The sequence below is a fragment of the Argiope bruennichi genome, chromosome 4, assembly GCF_947563725.1.
Source record: "Argiope bruennichi chromosome 4, qqArgBrue1.1, whole genome shotgun sequence".
In the NCBI taxonomy this organism is placed as follows: domain Eukaryota; kingdom Metazoa; phylum Arthropoda; class Arachnida; order Araneae; family Araneidae; genus Argiope; species Argiope bruennichi.
Window position 1 is genome coordinate 25,797,437 of NC_079154.1, and position 20,650 is coordinate 25,818,086.

General features: G+C 32.5%; 1 protein-coding gene across 1 annotated transcript in view; it reads right to left on the bottom strand.

The window, feature by feature from the left end:
- LOC129965553 (dynein axonemal heavy chain 5-like) overlaps window positions 1-20,650 on the bottom strand; it is a 272,814-nt gene that overhangs the window by 121,729 nt on the left and 130,435 nt on the right. Inside the window, exons 29-36 of the mRNA XM_056079546.1 lie at window positions 19,723-19,845; window positions 15,050-15,180; window positions 14,568-14,721; window positions 11,052-11,220; window positions 8,866-9,088; window positions 6,082-6,304; window positions 4,434-4,632; window positions 1,715-1,860 (exon numbers count right to left, since the gene is read on the bottom strand). Of these exons, the coding sequence (XP_055935521.1) occupies window positions 1,715-1,860; window positions 4,434-4,632; window positions 6,082-6,304; window positions 8,866-9,088; window positions 11,052-11,220; window positions 14,568-14,721; window positions 15,050-15,180; window positions 19,723-19,845 (1,368 nt within the window). The remainder of the gene's footprint in view (window positions 1-1,714; window positions 1,861-4,433; window positions 4,633-6,081; window positions 6,305-8,865; window positions 9,089-11,051; window positions 11,221-14,567; window positions 14,722-15,049; window positions 15,181-19,722; window positions 19,846-20,650) is intronic.

A 20,650-nucleotide genomic window follows, 5' to 3' on the forward strand; every position in this document is an offset into this window, starting at 1 on the left:
TAGATACTATCAAAATATGAATATCGTTTGCTAATTACAGCAATTCGCAATTTCCTGGATCGTTTTTTACATATGAAAGTAAAGTTAGAATTCAGCATTTTGCTCATTAAGAACATTACCGCAGGTGAACTTGTGTTTCGTTTCAGCGGAATGCATTGTTTACAAATGTTTTTTTTTCTTTTAAATACTAAAATTACTATTTTTGCAAATTTATTTCGAATTCACTTTTTAAAAAATAATTTTTATTCACTAGTCTCAGAATTCAAGATAGAGTGAGAAATCTGTTCCACTTGAGCGAATCGTACCATAAACGCTTGAAGAACATAAAAAATATATTTCATGTCCAAAGACCTGTATTAGACCTTTTAATCCAATTATGTACATATCCAAACCCATATAAATCGTTATGTTAATATTCTATTTTTTTCCGGTGAATTTGTGTTACTTATAATAGTTTTTCCACCAAATTTGAACAATTATTAAAACTTTATTTCGAATTCATTTCATAAAAATAATTTTTCTTTTCGAGTCTTTTAATTCAAGACAGGCAGATAAATTCGTTTAAATTGAGCAACTCGTCGTATGAATGATTGATGAGAACGAAGAATATATTTTGATCATTATGAGCTAATTCCATTTTTTCGTACGTGAATTTGTGTTCCATTTTAGCCGAATGCGCAACTTATAGGTGCTTCTTTTTCTTAGTGAAACATGATTTCGAATTCGTTTTTTAAAATTAATTTTTATTCATTCGTCATAGAAGACAGACTGAGAAATCCGTTCACCGTGAGCGAATCATTCCATGAACACTTAATGAATATGATTTGATGATTATGAGCAAATTATATTTTTCATGAAGTGGAATTGTATTTCATTTTAACCGAATGCTTTGTTTACAGGGGCTTCTTTTTCTAAATCGAATTAGTAGAACATCATATCGAATTCGTATTTTAAAATTTAATTTTATTTACTAGTCTTATGATTCAAGATAAACTGAGAAATGAGTTCCCTTTAAGCAAATCGTCCCATGAACGCTTGATGAATATGATGAATATATTTTGATTACTATGAAAATATTCTATTTTTCGTACGTTAATTTGAATCTCATTTTAACCGAATGTTTTGTTTATAGGGGCTTCCTTATCTAGATCGAATTAATGGAAAATGATCACGAATTTGTATTTTAAAATTAAATTTTTACTTCCTAGTTTCAGAATTAAAAAAATGCCAAGAAATTCGTTCATCATCGCGAATTGTCCCATGAACGCTTGATGACCATGATGAATACATTTTGTTCGTTACATACAAATTCCATTTTTTCATGGGTAAATTTGTGTTTCATTTTAACGGAATGAATTTACTTATTATAGTTTTATCTTCCCAAAACCGAACCCTTATTAAAACTTTATTCCGAGATTCGCTTCTTAAAAATAATTTTTAGTATGTAATCTTTGAATTCGAGACAATTAGAGAAATTCGTTAAGTTGAGAAACTTGTCTCATAGATGATTGATGAAGATGATGAATACATTTTTATCACTATGAGCAGATTCTAATTTTCGTACGTGAAATAATGTTTTATTTTATTCGAATGCATTTCTTATAGGAGTTTCTTTTCCCAGAGAGAATTCGTGAAATATGATTTTGAATTGAATTTTTAAAAACAATTTTTATTCACTAGTCTTAAAATTCAAGAAAGATAGAAATTTTTTCACCTTGAGCGATTCATCCCACGAAGGCTTGATGAATTTCCTCATGGGATCCACCTGCACTGGCTGCAGTCTCTTCTGGAAGAGGATCATCACGCAGTCCATGATGTACATGATGAGGGCTGGGGGGCGACCCAGTTTGCGGACGGTTGCTGCAGAAATGATGTAATTAAGATTACTATGACGCTAATATTGCAGATGAAACATCGCAATAAGATTTTGTTCACATGCAAAGAAAAGGCCGTAAAATCATAATAAGAAAGCCAAAGCCCATAGTAAGAAAACCCCCTTTTTAATTATAAAGGCACATGACTTAGTCGTTTATTAGGTTGATACCTTTTTGTGCAACAATATATAAACACAGAAAATTAAATATGGATAATTTTATTTTCTTCATTCTTTCAATGCAAATAAATAAAGTATAGCTTCTGCATTTACTTTAAAATTCATCATTCATCGCCAATTCGAATTCATAATTAAAATATTCAAAACAATTCATCATATCATTATCGATCATTTAGTTGAGGGAGAATTAAATAAATTATACTACGAAAACATGATACACTGAAGGAAAAAAATCCCAACACCAAGAAAAAATTATTGTAGAGTGTTGAAATTTGGACAATGTATTTGCCTAGTTAACATGTTTAATTGATTAAATTTTCAAGATCACAGGTTAATTTAAGATCAAGAAAATGCATTTCAAACGTGAAATGTTGTTACATTAATAACCGGCGTACCCTCCAGAATTTTGAATGTACGCCTGCAAAAGTTCATGCATTGTGTCATACATGTGGTATTGTGTCAATTTCACTTTGTGGTATGGAATTCTATGCTTGTTGAACTTGTTCTGCCAATACTGGGACGGTCAATGCTGGCTGTGGACGATGCTGGAGTTGTCGTCCAATGATATCCCATAGTGCTCAATTGGAGACAGATTTGGTGATCTTGCAGGCCAAGGTAACATGTAGACACTCTGTAGAGCACGTTGCATTACAACAGCGGTATGAGGATGAGCGTTATCCTGTTGGAAAACTACCCCTTGAATGCTGTTCATGAATGGCAGCTCAACAGGTTGAATTACCAGACTGACGTACAAATTTGCAGTCAAATGTGTTTGGGATAACCACGAGAGTGCTCCTGTTGTCATAGGAAATTGCTCTCCAGACCATGACTCCAGATGTAGGTACAGCGTGTCTAGGATGCAGACAGTTTGATTGCAAGTGTTACCCTGGCCTCCTCCTGACCAACACACGGCTATCACTGGCGTCAAGGCAGAGCATGCTTTCATCAGAAAACACAACAGATCTCCACACCGTCCTCCATTGAGCTTTGGCTTGACACCACTGGCGCCGCAAACGGCAATGACCTGGAGTCAGTGGAATGCACGCTGCAGGGTACCTGGCTCGGAACTGTCCTTGAAGTAACCAATTTCTAACAGTTCGTTGTGTCACTGTGGTACCAACTGCAGCTCGAACTTCTGCCGCAGACGCAGTACGATTGTCCACAGCCGTACGCCGAATATGGCTATCTTCCCTCTCAGTAGTGCCACATGGCAGCCCAGAACCAAATCTTCTGGAGACAGTACCATTCCTTGACCACTGTTCCCAACAATCATTCACAATGGATACATTCTGGCCAAGTATTTCTGCAATATCGCGGGAAGAAAATACACCTTCTCGTAGCCCTATTACACGTTCAAACTCGGAGAGCTGCTGATAATGGCTTCTCCGTCTTCTTAAAGGCATTCTTGGCTGACATCAACTCAATACGTCAGATTTCAAAGATAAATAACGCTCACGAACTTTACAGCATTTAAAGCAAACCTGATATGTAAATTCTGAGTGGCGCTACTAGCGTCACACTTATGCGGGAAGTGCGAAATTTGAATGGATGTCATCTTTCAAATGTATAAACATGCCTACCAAAATTTGTTTATCTAGCACAAGTCTTTCTTGGTGTTGGGATTTTTTTTCCGCTACTGTAGAATAATATCGCTTTATATACCATATGAAACTTTATTTCATCGCATCTCAATATGAATAATATGAAAATAAAATCCAAGCCTTTTGGTGCTTTCTTTTCTTGCTTTGCTGTCCACTTTTAGTTTGAAAAGAAAGCAGAAAATAAATTTTCATGTGAAAACCTCACATAGCGGAGAAGTCTTTCATATCTGAGATGATTATTTTCTTTTTTGCTTTTATTACGAATAAATACATGGGAAAAATAATGATGCAAACAAAATTTCCAAATTAATTTTTTTTAAAAAAATTACTATAAAATTTAGTATAATATTAATTTATAATATATTTTGTATTGTGATTTAACAGTAATTTACAAGGAAATTGCTATTAATTTCGCATTAAATTTTGTATGCGTATAAATAAAATTAAAATTTATACACATATTAAACAGCATATATATTTTTACTAATGGTGAATTTATCTTTCTGGTAAATACATTTCAAATATAGTCAAGGTTCTATAAAAAAAGGCTTTTTTATGATCTTAACAAAGATCTCTTTTTTTTGTGTGTGTGATCTTTTTATATATGAACTCGGTTATTTCTCAGCATATGATCGGAAACGTAATGGAACGATTTCTGTCATTTAAAGATACATATTTGTCTTTTAATGAATAGACAAACTGCAGTACACATTGACAATAATGATCTTTCCATAATCCAGACATAAATGAATGGAATTTAATTAAAATTATTGCCAAACCTATATGAGTAGGTTGTATGGTATTGAGGGCCGCTTCTGCATCTTCCAAAGCTGGCCTGGCTGCCTCTAGCTTCTCCTCTGCAATAGCTTTGTCCGCCTGGATTTCTTTCACAATTTCTTGAGCTGCGTTCTTCGCTCTTTCTACGCTGTCACGGACCACTTCTGCTGCGTCTGCCCTCACGGACACCTCAGCCAGCACCTAAAAATATTGTTATGAAGTTATTGTTCATTTTCAGCTATCGTTACATGACATTAAGAACACATTCCAACGTTGGCCATTAAAAACTTTGTAGCATCGCGGGATAGAATTTCGATAAAAAAAGGCTTTAAATGTTAAATGACGAACATTTGCGTTGGAAAAATTTATGGTGGTTGTCGATCTTTTACTTCTGAGTTAGAGGAAATCTCAAACATTCCGAACAAGCCAAGCATTTGCGTGGATGTAAGATTACAAGCCATGAATCATTTTATAGCTGCTAATCAATAGCGATTTTTATAAAACGCTTATTTGAATATATAATTTGGAAAATTGTAACAACATCACCATCGCAGCAACAACAATTACAACATCTTCTTCCACCATCAACTGGCTCACTCAGACTGGCAAATATTGCGCCAAGTTCTGAAATAGATCGAACTTGCACCACACTGTACAATAGAAACACTTGTCTCTACAACCGATGAATCATATGATTCGAACATGGATCCAACATTTGAGTCAAGGATATAACCATCGTGTAACTCCGGCTTTCTATGTCCAATCTTTAGCATTTCTGCCAATGGCAAGAACAATGCGATATGTAGATAAATAACAAGATATGTTCTATCAAATCGATTTCTACCAGATTATGCATAGATCACGCTTGTTGCACATATAAAAAATTCCTCTTCGCAAGCTGGAAGGCAAAGGTCCTTTTCATTCTGTTTTTGTTGTTGTTTATAATGGCACTTGCCATGCACAAGCCAAGGGAGCGTCTCTTGTTTTAGTAGCGCCAACTAGGGCCAAGAGTACGTCTTAGCTACTCACACATCTCATTCGCTTGCACAACCCCTTTTTACAGGGGGGCACATTCACACATCTCACATCTAGAACGGTGGAAGAACAACCATGCCCGTACCGTGACTCGAACCCAGGACGCCCAGAACACGGGGAAGACGCGCTACCCCTATGCCAGGACGCCGGCTCTTTTCATTCTAAGTTACTATTACCAAATTCGTTTCAATTCTTAGAAAAAAATCGATAGGAATGGTCTTCCCGAAACTTTCTCAGATATCCTCCAATTAATTCCCCTACCTCTCATAAAATTATGAACATTGTATGATGCAAGGAATATCTTGATTGATGTTCACTAACGTCATGCAAAGTAGTTACAAATTACAAATCTGGTGATAATTAGAAAGTACAGATCTTTGGCACGAATCAATTATTTTAACAATCTATTTTGACAATACATGCTTTAGGCGCCTTTTTGCAGACCGATTCATGCCAAAATTTGACATGGAACTACAAATGTAGTTAGAAGACAATTTAACGAAATTCATCTATGAATTGAGAAAATACGAACAACAGATGGCCAACTTCTTGACAGAGCTGGTTCAAAATTTATACCGACCAGCCTTTCAAATGCTAAATTTGCTCTGGACTTACTTGCTCTGCTGTCTTGGAAGCGAGTTCTAGTTCCTCCTCCATCTCTGCCAGAGTCTCTTTCATTCGCTCGACCAGGAGTGAGGCCTCCTCAAGTTTGGATATGCCGTTCTCCATACGGGTGCACGTATTACCGATCTCATGGTGCTTTTCCTCGTACAGTTTCTTGTAGCCATTGATGAAGGACAAGAAAGATTTGGGAGTCACGTGGACGGGTCGCCGGAATCTGAGGGAAAACCATTTTCATGTTCTCTAAAATTATTTAATATCTTGTTTTATCATTTAATTCATTTATGGACACCCGTATTTACTTGTTGCTTCTGTGGTTTTGCCAATATGAAATTAATAAGAGTTAAAGTTATTTGTCCATTTTACTTAAGAACTACAACAAATTAGATTACACTGTCGGACCATTTTTAAGAAGATAAGACGGGTTATATAGTTTTATCAGCAATAGGATAAATCTGTAATTGTGTCTATCTGATTATCCTACCAGCTTTATATACCCATTAAATCTTCACATATATATTTTCATTATAAGATCTAATCCTTCATACTTAACTTATTATCCACGAAATTAAGCACGGTTAGATAACAGATGAGGTTATCTAATTCATGCTTGCTTAGAGTTAAGCTTCAGAATTGATGTTTTAATACGAATCTTGAAAAATACTCTTCTCTAATAAGACTGAGAACAGTGCGATTTAAAATATGAGATTCTCTTAATATATCTGTGTAGGTAGAAAAGTCAACAAAGTTTTTTAGAATTTCGTATAACAAAAATTAATTTTTAGCTCAGAGATTTTTTTTCCTAAGTTGAACTTTTTCTGAGGACATCAGGCTGTTAAAGACAAAAAAAAAAAAAAAAAAAAAAAAACAGTCAAATTTTTTTATAGCTTTTTTCCAAAATTTAAAAAAAATTGTAGCAAACTACTGGTTTAATACATTGACTACCTTATCACCCGTATTCCGATGATAATAAAAGTACCCATTCAGTGTAGAATTTAATGCAAGTAGAATACGTTTGTGTTAAGTTTATATTTACAGACCGTATGAATCACCTGTGATTCACACTTTCTATCTAATAAGATATTCTCTGCTCTACTACTATTAAGAACTAGCAAAGAAGTGAGCATCTTATTAGATAGTGGTCCGAATAACAGGCATGAATCATGACAGCGAACGTGTTAAATCGAAAGGATTTTCGAGCAATGACTAATATGACTATTTTTAATGTCTGATACAACAACAACGTGTCAATTTATGAATTCAAATTTTGGCTATAAAGCACTATCTATAGTAAGGGTTTCAAGCACTCCATTGTAAATTTCGGATTGTCATTAATGAAATTAATGGAGGTCAACTAAAATCTGCTGTGAATTCAGATATCATCGATGTTGTGCAATTTCGTGGGCCAATGCATATTCTTTTTTTATTTGATCAATTGAAATTAAACAAAATATGGATGGGTTGGAAAAGAAATATACTCATATATTTTAACTCAAGTTGATAATGGCGGTGAGTTGGCGTAGAAAGAAAATTTTTGTTGAAAGAAAGTGTAGAAAGAAAATGTTGGAACTTTTTTTGGAAGATCTTAGAATAGTGATTATAATTGGCATATGACAGTTCGTTTGTTAGATAAATTGCTGAACTCAGAAAACAAAATGTGTAAACTCATACAATTCTTCATTTTGAAAACGAGAGCTCGTACATTACATTTCAAACTATCGTTTATTTAAAATAAGAAAATGTCAATTGAAGATTTATTGTCCTGATTCGATACTAATGATTTTCTCTGGCTTCCAATCATCAAAAATAAAATCCGTGGTCCTCGATTTCGATACCAGAAGAAGCAATTGTCTATAAATCTCTAAATCGTGTGCTCTATTCCTCAACTTTTTGAATGGTAAACTTCTTTTGAGAATTATATTGAGGCTAAAAGTGATCATATTGGAAAAAAGTCAAACACTTTAACAAGATAGTATTTTGTGTTTACTTTTTTAAAACTTTAGAGTGGCCTTAAATATTTAGTAGTAAAAATATAATAAAAAAATTTTAATACTGCCTTTTAATACCTAATATAAATTGTTGGATTCGGAATGAAATGAAACTATCTGGAAAGTACATGTTAAATGCACATTTTAAATTTCATAGAAACATTCGTTTTTTATTCTCATGTATAAACCCTAATCGCAATTACTGGTCCGATTCCGCCAATTTATGTGTCACATGACAGCTCATAGCTTCTAGAAATGCCATCTATGATCATCTGCTACTATTACCCTCCGTTTTCAAAAGAAATCACAAAATACTACTTCATTATATATTATTTACGAGAAAAAACCACAACAGAGTGCCCCAGCTACAACCGCTGCATCTATTTTGATTTTTTTTTTTAAATTTCGTATGAAAGCTAATGATTCCTGGAGATATAGCATTGATTACCTGACTCTGCCTTCGTTCTAAAGTTTTGAATGATATACTAAAATAAATATGCCAATCCTAAAAGCTAACATATGGTCCGACATTACCAATTTACTAATAATGATAACAATCAGATTTCTTTATTATTATTTTTCAAATTGGATTCAAAATAGCACTATTTTGTGATAAGATGTAATTCAACAAAACTGGTAAAAAAGATTGGATTAATAAAATTAATAAGTTGATGAAAAGTCGACAAGTGGTTAATTAATATAAAAATAAATCGCCTTCCTGGGTATCTAATAACTAGACTGTAATAATAAAAAATGAAATAACAACGTATATGTCCATTATAGTATGCACCTCTGATAATACTCGGTACACTGCTCTTCCACAAACGTGTGCATGTCGCCCATGAAACGGATGACTTCCTGCTTTATTATTTCATCACACTGCAGATCGAAGTCTCTGAGAAAATGCCTGGATACTGAAGTGAGAGCTTCCTTTGGCCAGGGTTGGAACCAGTCCACTGTGCAACCAGACACAATACCGGGAAATCTCAGAGCCCGGGTCCGCAGTTTTTCACCTACCTGTAAAATAAAAATAGAAAAGAATATAATGAGAAATAGCTTGTATACAAATCATATTTGAAACAGAATGAGAACGAAGAAGAAAAATAGGAAATTAAGCAAATTTAGATCAAGCAAAAGAGAGAAGAGGGAAGATGTTGATTATCTGAATAATTTAATGTTTTTTGTCTTTCGCTCGACAAGTCTATCAATAGACGATCCTGATGTCAATGATGTAGAAATTCAAAATGATAAAATTGCACTTAAATATTTTAATTCTTTGATTTATAATCTGTATATTGTTTTTAAACCACTGGAAAGAAACCAACAAGATTATTAAATGCACTATCTCGGCATAAAGATGGACCTAGAACATAAATGGGAATAAAGCCAGGAAAAGGAAGATTAACATAATACGCGACTGGAAATGTCCACATGCATTTAAAGTCATTTTTAGTCAATGATCAAGTTATATCTATGTTCTTGAAGAAGAATATTTTTAGCAATATTTTATCACCAGATCGTTCAGTCCCTTGCTATGCATTCTTGAAATAATTTTGTTGACATTTTATTATAAAGTTGTCAATAGAGTAACTATGTAGATTACCTTTGCCTCTATATATGCAACGATCTCAAGAACATAAGAAAAATTTAAGGATTTAAGTCTGAAGAGGCTCATGTACTATGATGAACGGAGTAAACGCTGAGTTAAAAGTAAGTAAATTAATATTAACATGTGTTGGGAAAGGAAATGTCCTTCTTTCTGTCTCTGGAAGATTCCATTTATCTTACCAAAGTTCAAGACCCCCCCCCCCCCGGGGGCACCTCGAAATGAGGATGAGATGCTTCCGGCATGGTGGTTGGATCTCGCCACCCTAATACGTGGGGGATCTGACTCCTCCCATCAATGACGGGACGTACTTCCTTCAGGGAGGGTTGTACCGTGGCCGGTGACGGCCCTTAGGACTCAACCATAGTTCCCGCCAATGTTGCTGTTGCGGCGGTCCGGTCATTCAGTTTTCTGGTTTAAATCCGTGTGCCTTCGTGGTGGGTCGGAGAGTTAGATGGCTGACTTACCAAATTTCAAGAAGCACTTTTGATATTTTTCTTAAAGTATGATTCAGAGAGATCTACCTTGATTCTCACAATATATCATGCATAAATCGTTTGCGTAGCTGATAAATAACTTGTTCGCTAATACGCCATATAAATTTGCATGGTTGCAATTTGGGAGAAAAATCTATTCCAAATTGGCACAAATTAACAATATCTGTGGTTGGTTAGCAAAAAAGGAAAAATGAAACAGAAGAATATTTATATTACTTTATTTAAAAAAATAGGATGAAGAATATAATGAGTTGGCAAATTGCTTAGTAGTTATGGCAATTATATTTCTTCTATTAGAGTTTAATATTAAAAAATCTTGACACACCTTTAGTGACTCGCAAAAACAATAATTGGAAATTTATAGAACAAAAGTGATGAGACATCCATTACGAAACCGGAATGCTCGCTATCCAATTATTGTTCCTCTTTGTTTTGTTTTTTTAATTTCTTTGAAAAATAAAAGTCACGCTGACACCGATGCTGTGATGTGACACTGTTTATTTCAGTATTTTGTTGATAAAAACCCGAAATTCTATGAATGTGAGACAATAAAATTTTAAAAAAACATGGCAAACGGTTATCGAAGAATACTAAAATATTATCACTGATAAAAGTTGATCAATTAATTCACAATTAATGCAATAAGTAACAGTGTCAAAGTTACAGCGTACCACTCATTGAAGGGGAAATTTGCGCCACCTTATTAGATTCAAATAAATTAAACATATCTTTTAGCTTTGCTTAAGAAGAGAGCGAAATAATTATAATTTTTGTTTGTAAAAGCAAAAGTTTAAATGAGTTGAAGAAAAGGATCCACCCCCTATTGCAAAAAAACTGTTCCTTCCATCTTGTTTTGCAATCAACTAACAATACTTACCGGAGAGAAACAGAGTACAACGTGCAAATTTTTCCTCGTCCTGTACAAGAAGAAATCCATCACATTCTCCGGCGTAGGGGGTCTTCTGGGCTGTTCGCGCTTCATCATCGGGGTCAGTTCAGCGATGATATCCGCTCGTTCGTCTCGATTGAACAGGTTGGACACCTCAGAAAAACAAAATATATTTTTCATGGCGAGCTTATTAAAATTTATGCTTCGTATGGAATATATTCAAAGATATAAATAACTAACGAATTATGATTTCTTTAACAAATAGTTATTTACTTACTGATCAGATAGTTCTATTTCTGCACGATTAGGAAAAGGCGAAATTTCGTATTTAAAAGCTGTGATTTATCAGTGGACTGTGTTTGTAATTAAAAAAATAATGGACTTTCTGGTAAAATTTGTCCAATAATTACTTCGAATAAAATAAACAAACTTGAAGGTTTGTCACAAAATTTTTAAGGCTAAGGCTAATACAATTTATACTACAACAGAACTGATTAGGCATGTACAAAAAATTGTAGAAAAGTACAGGTAAACAACAACAACTAATGCAAGGTAAAAAAAAATCATAAATAGAATTGTTTTCAACATTTCTGGTCATTACCAAGAGATAATCATAAGGGATTTCCCCTCTGCACGCCTTATCATTTTGTCCTTATTATAAGAGTTCAAAATGCTCTAAAATACTGTTGCGATATCTTCACGATATTGTATAGCCTTTAATAAAGAAAACATCTTTGGAATATGTGCTAATATCTTTTTGCAATAAGGTACGGGGAAAATATATGACAGTGCCGAAATAGATAATAAATAATCTGGCGTTGAGAACCGTTTGAAATAACCCCTTTATAATCTTCTATTTCAAACCCTCGCAAATGAAGTTTTTTTACGTCATGAAAAATGGGACCACTAAGCAGCCACCCCCATCATCATTATGCCGTCATCAGAACATGCTTACTTATACTGCAACTTATACTTTCAAGGGACAATTCAAATAAGACGATGAGAAGTTACCGGAAAAATTAATGTGTTACCTTTAGTATGCTAGAGAGATTGATCTAGTCATATTTCTAAAGATAGGATGTAAATAATACGAAAAAGAGAATTAAATATCAGCCTGTAATAGGTATTTTGTAATTAAACCAAGTTCTTGTATTACAATGGCGGCTATCTGGCTATTCAGGACCAGGAGCCATGCATTCTGCAACAATTGGGGACAAACACATGGTAATCATAAAGAAAATAATGATCTCCAATCCAAGCATGCAAGGTGATTGAATAGAAACACATATATTGCAGTTTGTTACAAGCCTCTCCTTCTTTAATATACGTGTAGTTATTGGAAATGTAGCTTATTTATTTACAGTACATTACTGACTATCCGGTTTATGACTCTCCGGACTAATTTACATTTATCGTGATTAAATGAGGCGGGTAAGGCGTTGCATTGACAACACTACCAAGGCATTGTAAGCAGAAGTCTGCTACCATTCTCCTACGTGTCTTGTGCAAAATACAAGATCTGAGAGGAAAAGAGCAGCTCGTTTTTCATTGTTCTTTTCTCGGTGTTCGTTATTCTTTTCATATTTGTGTAATACTTTATCTGTGAAAAATAAAATCAGTTTGAATCGATTTTCTTAAGAATTAGACTTACGATTTACATTAATGTTTTGCATATATTTCCTGCATTTAAGTTAGGCATTACAGAATTCATGTTAAAATGTGAACAATTTATACCCTTTAATTTACTTTTTCTCTAATAAATTCTTGAAGTATGCAGTATATAAACATAAATAAACTACCAGTTCAGAGCCTTCTATTTTAACTGGACATATTACCGGTAACTGCTTCTCTGATTCAACGGGTCTCGGCTGTGTTCACATTCTACTTGGCTTGAGATGAATGGAGGGCTTAGTACTCAATAAGAAGCAAAAAATACTTATTATAACAGCGAGTTTTAATCTAAAAACTTCGTATTCTGATATTGGTGGGTAAAAAATGAGTTCACAGAACCCCAGCCTATCCGGTTTTTTTGTTATCCGATCTGCCCATCCATTAGGCTGGGTACTCGGGAGTGTATTGTATATGGTAATTTCATAACGACTATTATTTTTCTGTATTAGTAATCAACTTGTTCTCCTAACATGGATTAGTGAATTTAGGGTCACACTGCGTGCTTTCAGTCAACGATTATTATTAAATTTTCCATAAATGAACAATAAGCTGCTTTTTTGTAAAAAGAAACTAATTTATGGATTTCAAGATCAACAATGCAAACTACACAATGTCGTTTGCAATGAAAAATTGATTCAAGTGAATAACAGGTTACATAAAATGCAAGATCCAAATTAGAAAGAATCAAAAAGTGTTCAGTTTATAACGGATTGGAATATAAAAAAAATGGATAACTAAAGAAAAATTAGGAATCCAGCCTGAAAACTTTATCAAGGGTCACCTTCAAACAGGAATTCGAACCAAGAATCTTTTTTTTTCTGTGAGGAGCCTGACTTTTGTCCAAGAGTTAACCCCTCGTGACCCGAAAACCCCAAGAAGTTGAGATTTAGGGAAGACAAAATTAGTAAATATTATAAAAAACTACATTAAACTATTAAGAACTGTATATAAAGACGTTGACAAATTTAATAAAAGAACTATTTAAAAGTTAAAATCAAATCCATTAATGTTAACGATAGTCAATTCTTGGGTTTTTCGGGTTAATAGGACTCAATTCTTGGACGAAAGTCAGACCCTTCATAGGAAAAATCTCTGACTTGAATCCCTGCTTGAAGATTGATGATGACCCTTGATAAAATCTTCAGACTAAATTAATATTTTTTTAAAGTTTCCATTTTATTCCATACTAATGCACTATAATCTATAGGCTTTTTTATTATTTCTAGTTGGATAATTTCATTCGTGCGTTTAGATGTAGCAGCATTGGCTCATTCTCAATACCATGTATCTTCCTTGTAAATATCGTTTTTATCCCAGGAAATATTTTCTTAATAGGATAGTTTGATAAAAAATATATTCAACTTCTTTGGTTTTTGTATATTCCTGTATCTTCTTCATACGTTTTGTTTCTTCCTCAGAAAATATTTTTTTAATGCATTACTTTCATAAATTTTTTTTAATTCTTTTATTGGCTTTTGTATATTCTGATAGAATGCAAAAATAAATTTGTGAACAGTGAGACACAAATAACGTTCGCTGCTATTGCTCATTTGCTTCTGGTTAGAAAGGAGTTACGCGTGTTCAATTCTGTGATTCAGACCGTCCATCTAATTATATAATCTTTTTGTTAGCAGCCATCTTATAATTAAAATAGACAAGAGACAGTCTAATTGGAAAGTAGGTGTGAAACACAGCTAATTCATGTGGCGGCCAAAGTATTAATATCTCTACATTTATCCTATCTTAAATAATTATCACAGAAAGTGCGTTGAGAAATGGTTCCAGATTCCATTGCTTAAATTCAGAAAACGAAGAAACAAACTACTCACTACTCCACAGGTGAGAACGTTGTTTAAATACTCCAAGAAGCATTCATCTTTGAGCGCCTGATCGGTGAATATAAAAGTAGTTCCTTTGTCTTGAATACCTGTTGATCTGTAAAGAATTTTTAAATCTTCCAAAAAATTGGTGGCACTGTAATTCCTAAGTATTGAAAAAATAAAATAATTATTTTTAACATTCATTCATAAAAAATAAAGACTATAAATTTTTTGCATAGAATTTAAAATTTTTATTTTTTGAAATGAATTGTCAATAACATGGTAAATCAGTGATTGAAATCTACTTTAATGCACACTTTCACGTCGCCAAATATGCCAAGTCGGATGACTAATAATATTCGACATAGGGGTATTTGAATGACTGCTATTCTTGCTCGCTTAGGTTACCATATTGGCGACAAATTGAAAGGGGATTTAAAAAAGATATCAACCCAATAATTCATAATTCGTCATCGGTTTAAAAAGCTTACCTCGTTAAATTTATTTGTTGAGTATTGTAATGGGCAATGAACGCTGCCAATTTAGTCAGTGACTGTTTTCCGGATCCACCGACGCCAACCAACAAAGCATGACCGCCAGGGGATCGAATTATCCTGGAAATCTGTAAATTTACAGAAAAGAAACAATATAAATTTATCTGTACTGAAATAATAGGGTAAATAACATTAAAATAAAAACCAATTTTGAAAATGCATATTAACAGAGTTAAAAATACAATCTTTGAAAAATGAATTGTTTAAAGAAATCTGCGGGAGTGTTCACACGAAACATTCGTGCACTCATTCTAAAAAAGGTATTGACATTATTCAACCCCACTTCCCCCTCCGACATTAAAATTACTGTGAAGAAAACTGAATATGCATTTTTTTTGTCAGATTGAAAGCAAGATTAGGCGAAGAATTTCAATCTTCCGATTTTCATATATTTAAGTCATAGAATTTTTAAATTATCTCGTGTATGTGCATGAAAAATGTATAGACAATCAGGCGGTTTAGCCTGTCAACTGATTCTGTACAAAATAAATATCAAATAAAAATTGCTATTTACTGTAAACACAGGGTGTTCATTAAAGAACTCCGGAGTTTTAATAAAAATCATATCGAGTTAACTGTACGAGTTTGGTCAGATTAGTTAATTTTGAAGAAATCAGTAGCTCATCAAATTTTATTCACACCTGTTTCACTTTGTTTTCAGCACTAGGTAGCGTCGCGCGTCATTCGTTAACTTTTAGGACAAAACCATTCGTCGGTGGCTACGTTCGCTTAAAGAAACTTTTGTGTTAAAACAAAAGTCGTCTGGTAAGCCAAGAGTGTCTTAAAATAATGTCAATGGAATCCATACATTATGTCAACGATGGCCGAAAAAATTGTTGAGACGACGCAGTCATCAGTTAGGCATACATAAATCAATTGTTCATAAGGTGATTCACAAAAAGCTCGACCTAACTGCATACAAAGTACAATTTGTACACGAAATCAAACCAACACACTAGAGTTTGCTGTTACTATGCTAGACAAGATAGATACTAATAAATATTTTTTGTAAATGTGATTTTTACTGATCAGGCCACCTTTCCTGTAAGCGGTTCTGTGAACCGACACAACAGTAGAATTTGAGGTTCAGCTGTAAACCTTCATGAGTTTATCAACGTGACTCACCGAAAGTGAACGTTTGGTGCGGCCTTATGCATAATCAAGTTATAAGTCCCTTCATTTTTGCAGAAAATTCCATAAATAGCGATATCTGTAAATGTTAGAGCAGCATGTTTTTGCTCATTTGGTTGATATCGAAGCCGAGAAGGGTCCTGTATACTTTCAGCAAGATGGAGCACCACCTCACTTCAGTTCGTGAAGGGGATTGGAAGGTCAGTGCCTATATCTTAGCCTCCAAGAAACCCTTATCTGACTCCTTTAGACTTTTTCTTTTGGGGACTCCATTAAACTTTTTTTTTTCATATCAAAACTCTTTTATCAAGAATCTTTTATTATTGGTTTTTTTTTCATATCAAGAATCATTGAGAAATGTAAACCATCTGAGGCAAAGGATAATAATCACTTCTGTGGCAAACATCACTCCAAATATACTGGCTAGGATATGGGAAAAGATTGAATATCATTTGGAGGTATGCTGCCAAAAAACGGGCATATAGTGAAATCTACAAAACAATAAAACTCTTGGTAAATTAACGTTCAATGCATATTTATAATCTAATTTTATGATGGAATTAAAAATTTTGTATCAAACCCCAGATTTCTCTTATGGACATCCTGAATAAATTGGGTAGAAATTTTATTTACTTGGTTTTTCGTATTTATCGTGTTTATTTGCACTCAGACAGACAAACTTTCAACAGAGGGTCAACTTGTAGATCTATTTTTTTTTTTTGAAAAATAATTACCAAAGTTTAATGCGCATCTATACATTAGATGCTAACTGCAAGACTGAGTACGAAATTTTATATATTTGACACTTTGTGCTTCTAATCGTGTTCATATGCATTATAGACAATTTTTTTTATAAATGGATTTAATGTTAGAATTTAACAAAAATTTACAAATTGGTATTTAAGAACATATCCAGATTTTATCCATCTGACTCAAAATGTGTTTGAATTACCATGTTCATGGACAGACTGATAGACAAAATTCAAAAACTTCTTCCATTCTTCCGAACCAGGGAGAGCTTTAAAACGTGGAGATTCATTAAAATGTTTAATTTTTTAATAATAATTACAACACTTCCACTTCGTATAGTTTGTAAACGAAAAAGTAAAATGTATATAATATTTGTCGCTTATTTTCAAACATGCATATTAAAAAAATCTATATTAATATGTTTATGAAATGTTTAAAAGTCAAAAATTGAAATGTATACTCTCTGATGATAAAAGGCCTGATTTTGCTACATATAAGATCCAAGAAGTGAATGTTATTAAATACCTCGTCCCATTATACAGCTGTGAAAGCGGATGTTATTAATTTTCCGTGTTGATTACTTCACCACTTTTGTATGTTTTAATCAACTATAAAACGTATTTGTGTTTTAATCAACACAAATACGCTTTATTGTTTTATTATGGCATCTAAAGTTCCTGAAAATCCTCTGCAACATTTTTTTTTTTGCTTTTCTATATTTGTTAAGATAGAACTTGATGATTAATCTGTTTTGAACTACGGTATACCGTGAAAGATATTAAATTCCAAATATTTTTCGAATTGCATCGTTTGTCTCCTTTTTCTTTTTAAATTATCCTGAATTTTCATTTATCTTACATCATCCATTCTTATTCATGCTAGCTTGCTGACACTCTATATAGCAGTGGTCCCCTATCTTTTTGGTTGTGCGGCCACTTATTCCGTAAAAAATATTTTCAAATCTAATTATTAAGTATATAAGTAAAAATACATACACACATATTACATTCAATGTTATAATTCGATTATTATTAATAATAATTGGTAAAGGTGATTAACTAATTAATAAAGTTGGCCGTAATATGTGTGCATATGTATGTCAGTTATAACTAAAGCTAAATGTAAAACATAAAAAAATTAAAAATATATTGTGCCTAATGGAAAAAAAACTTTATTTTTATTACTGTGCCTTTTTGGCATATTATACATGGGTAATGATATTTTAAAATATATTTTGAACTTAATTAATTTCCAAAGTTTTGTCTTAAATTAGCTCATATTAACTTCATTCTAAAATATTCTTTTATTTTCTGATCCCTTCCACTTTTTCTATTTAAATAATGCAGCAAACGCTCTATCAAAATGCTTTAGTCAGTGGTTCCTACACTCCGAATGAAGGGATAAAATACTGTCCAGCTAAGCACATTCTTTTAAAAGATCCCTATGATTCCCTTACTTGTGATTGACATGTGTTAGAAATCCCTATTAAAATCACACAGTATATATTCACAGGGATAAAATTTTCATAAGCGTTTCCTCATTTTCGTGTTGTGTCGTTCTGTGTTGTGCTCGTCGCTTCTGCTTGTGCAAAATATCATGTCTTCCTGGACGGAAATAAAACGAAGTTAAAAAAATCGAAGGTCTCTTCACTGTCTTCGAAACTAAACTGCCTTCTGCTTTAAATATATATATATATATATATATATATATATATATATATATATATATATATAATTTGTCTTCTACAAGACTGTCAATAACTGGATTAATAGTTGACAGTTTCAATCTCAAGTTACTTTCTGTATTCTGTTTATTTCTGTTCTTCTTTTTAAAAAAACGGTGACAAATTCACAAATTCAGTAAACAAATTCCCTCTAATTTTTGAGTAGCGATCTACTCCTATTATATGAGGTGTGTATCTAATATGTTTACAAGCATCTCTCGCATAAAAATTACTGCATTTTGGTAACAAGTAATTTACATTTTTGTAGCAAGATTACATATTAAATTTCATTTATTTAGTTTCTGCATTTAGGAGTTGCCGCATTTGCATCCATGCGAAATCACAGACCGACAAACGGTCAACTTTTTGATGGTCACTTATCTACAGTTTGAATCCTAACACGGTGTTCTAAATTTTATCTGTCTACTCTTTACGGTTTGCAATTATCGTACCAGCCGAACAAAAAATATATTTCGTTCGTAATTTGACAGAAATGTACAAATTTGATTTAAAGACCACATACCAAATTTTATTTAACTGTTTCAACATTTGTGAGTTATTAGTTCTCAAACAAACAAGTATAATTAAAAAAATGTTTTTTATTCTGATTCTAAAAGGTCTGGAACATAGAAATTCATCAAAATCTCGATCTCGAATTTTTTAATGATTACAATAACTTTATCTTTTCTTACTTCATAAACAAGAAAATAACAGCTCAAATATATCATTTATCCTGATAACCATAATAAAAACACCTATTTTTATTTCATTTGGTGAAAGTAATACCTGATAATAATCAACATAATTTACAATTGTATGCAATTCGTAATTGCTAATCATAAATCTTCTTATCAAGTTTTGATTGCAAATATTTCTTTTATCGCATACCTTTGAACAGTAAACAAAAGTTACAGTAGAATGAGAGTTAAAATGAATGACACAAAATAACGTTAAAAAATATGAATGGCATTAAACTAACTGATAAATATGACATGTTGTATCTTACTCGAGTTAGATGCGACACTGCATCCTTGAAAAACACAATGTCTAGGTGTGCAGTTCGAGCCACTTCATTGTAGAGACTGATAAGGAACGTCAGTCGTTCTTGGAGCACCTCTAGTGATTTTACCTGAATAAAATTTGTTATTTATATTATTTTGTAAATAGATATTTAACAGTAAAAGAACTTTAATATTTATAAATTGTTTATCGAAATTGCCTTAACAATACATCATGTAAAACAGAAATGTTAAAAGATAAAAGTGTTTTTCTAAATCTGGAAATCAAAACAAAAATCGCAAATGCATAAAGCCCTGATCTAAATTGTATCAATAAATTGGAGTTTCATTACATTATCGATATATTTTAATTTTTCACGAATTTTTAAGAGTTTTCCTAATATAAAACTAAGTGATATACATCGTGACTCCTTCGTGTTTTTGCAATTTTTGTTTACATATTATTATTTTTGAAAAGAAATTTCTGTTTTAACTTCAGTTTAACTTTCAGTAACTAACAAAACCGTATTAAAAATTTTATTATTATTTTTATCGTATTCTGCTTCTTAGTCTTATGTATTTCAATATTCCTTATTATTAATCTAATTATCAGGCTTTTTTAAATTCTCTATAAGATGGGAACTGTAATATGAAATCAAAAGTAAATTAAATAAAATGTTAAATACATTAATAAAGTCTGATTCTGATGAAATAATTTACTATCATCCGAAAGAGCTCAAAATTCCAAAACTAACAGTAACAGAGTATTCTATTGTAAAATTCTATCTTTACACATTCTAAAGGAGTCAGATTCAATAAAAAGATATTTTTATTTACATTTAAGTTTGTTCTTAAAGCTCTTTTGAACTGATTCTTAAGCTCTCTTGAACAAATTATGATAGTTTTAATTTAATTTTCAACTTATGATATTACACT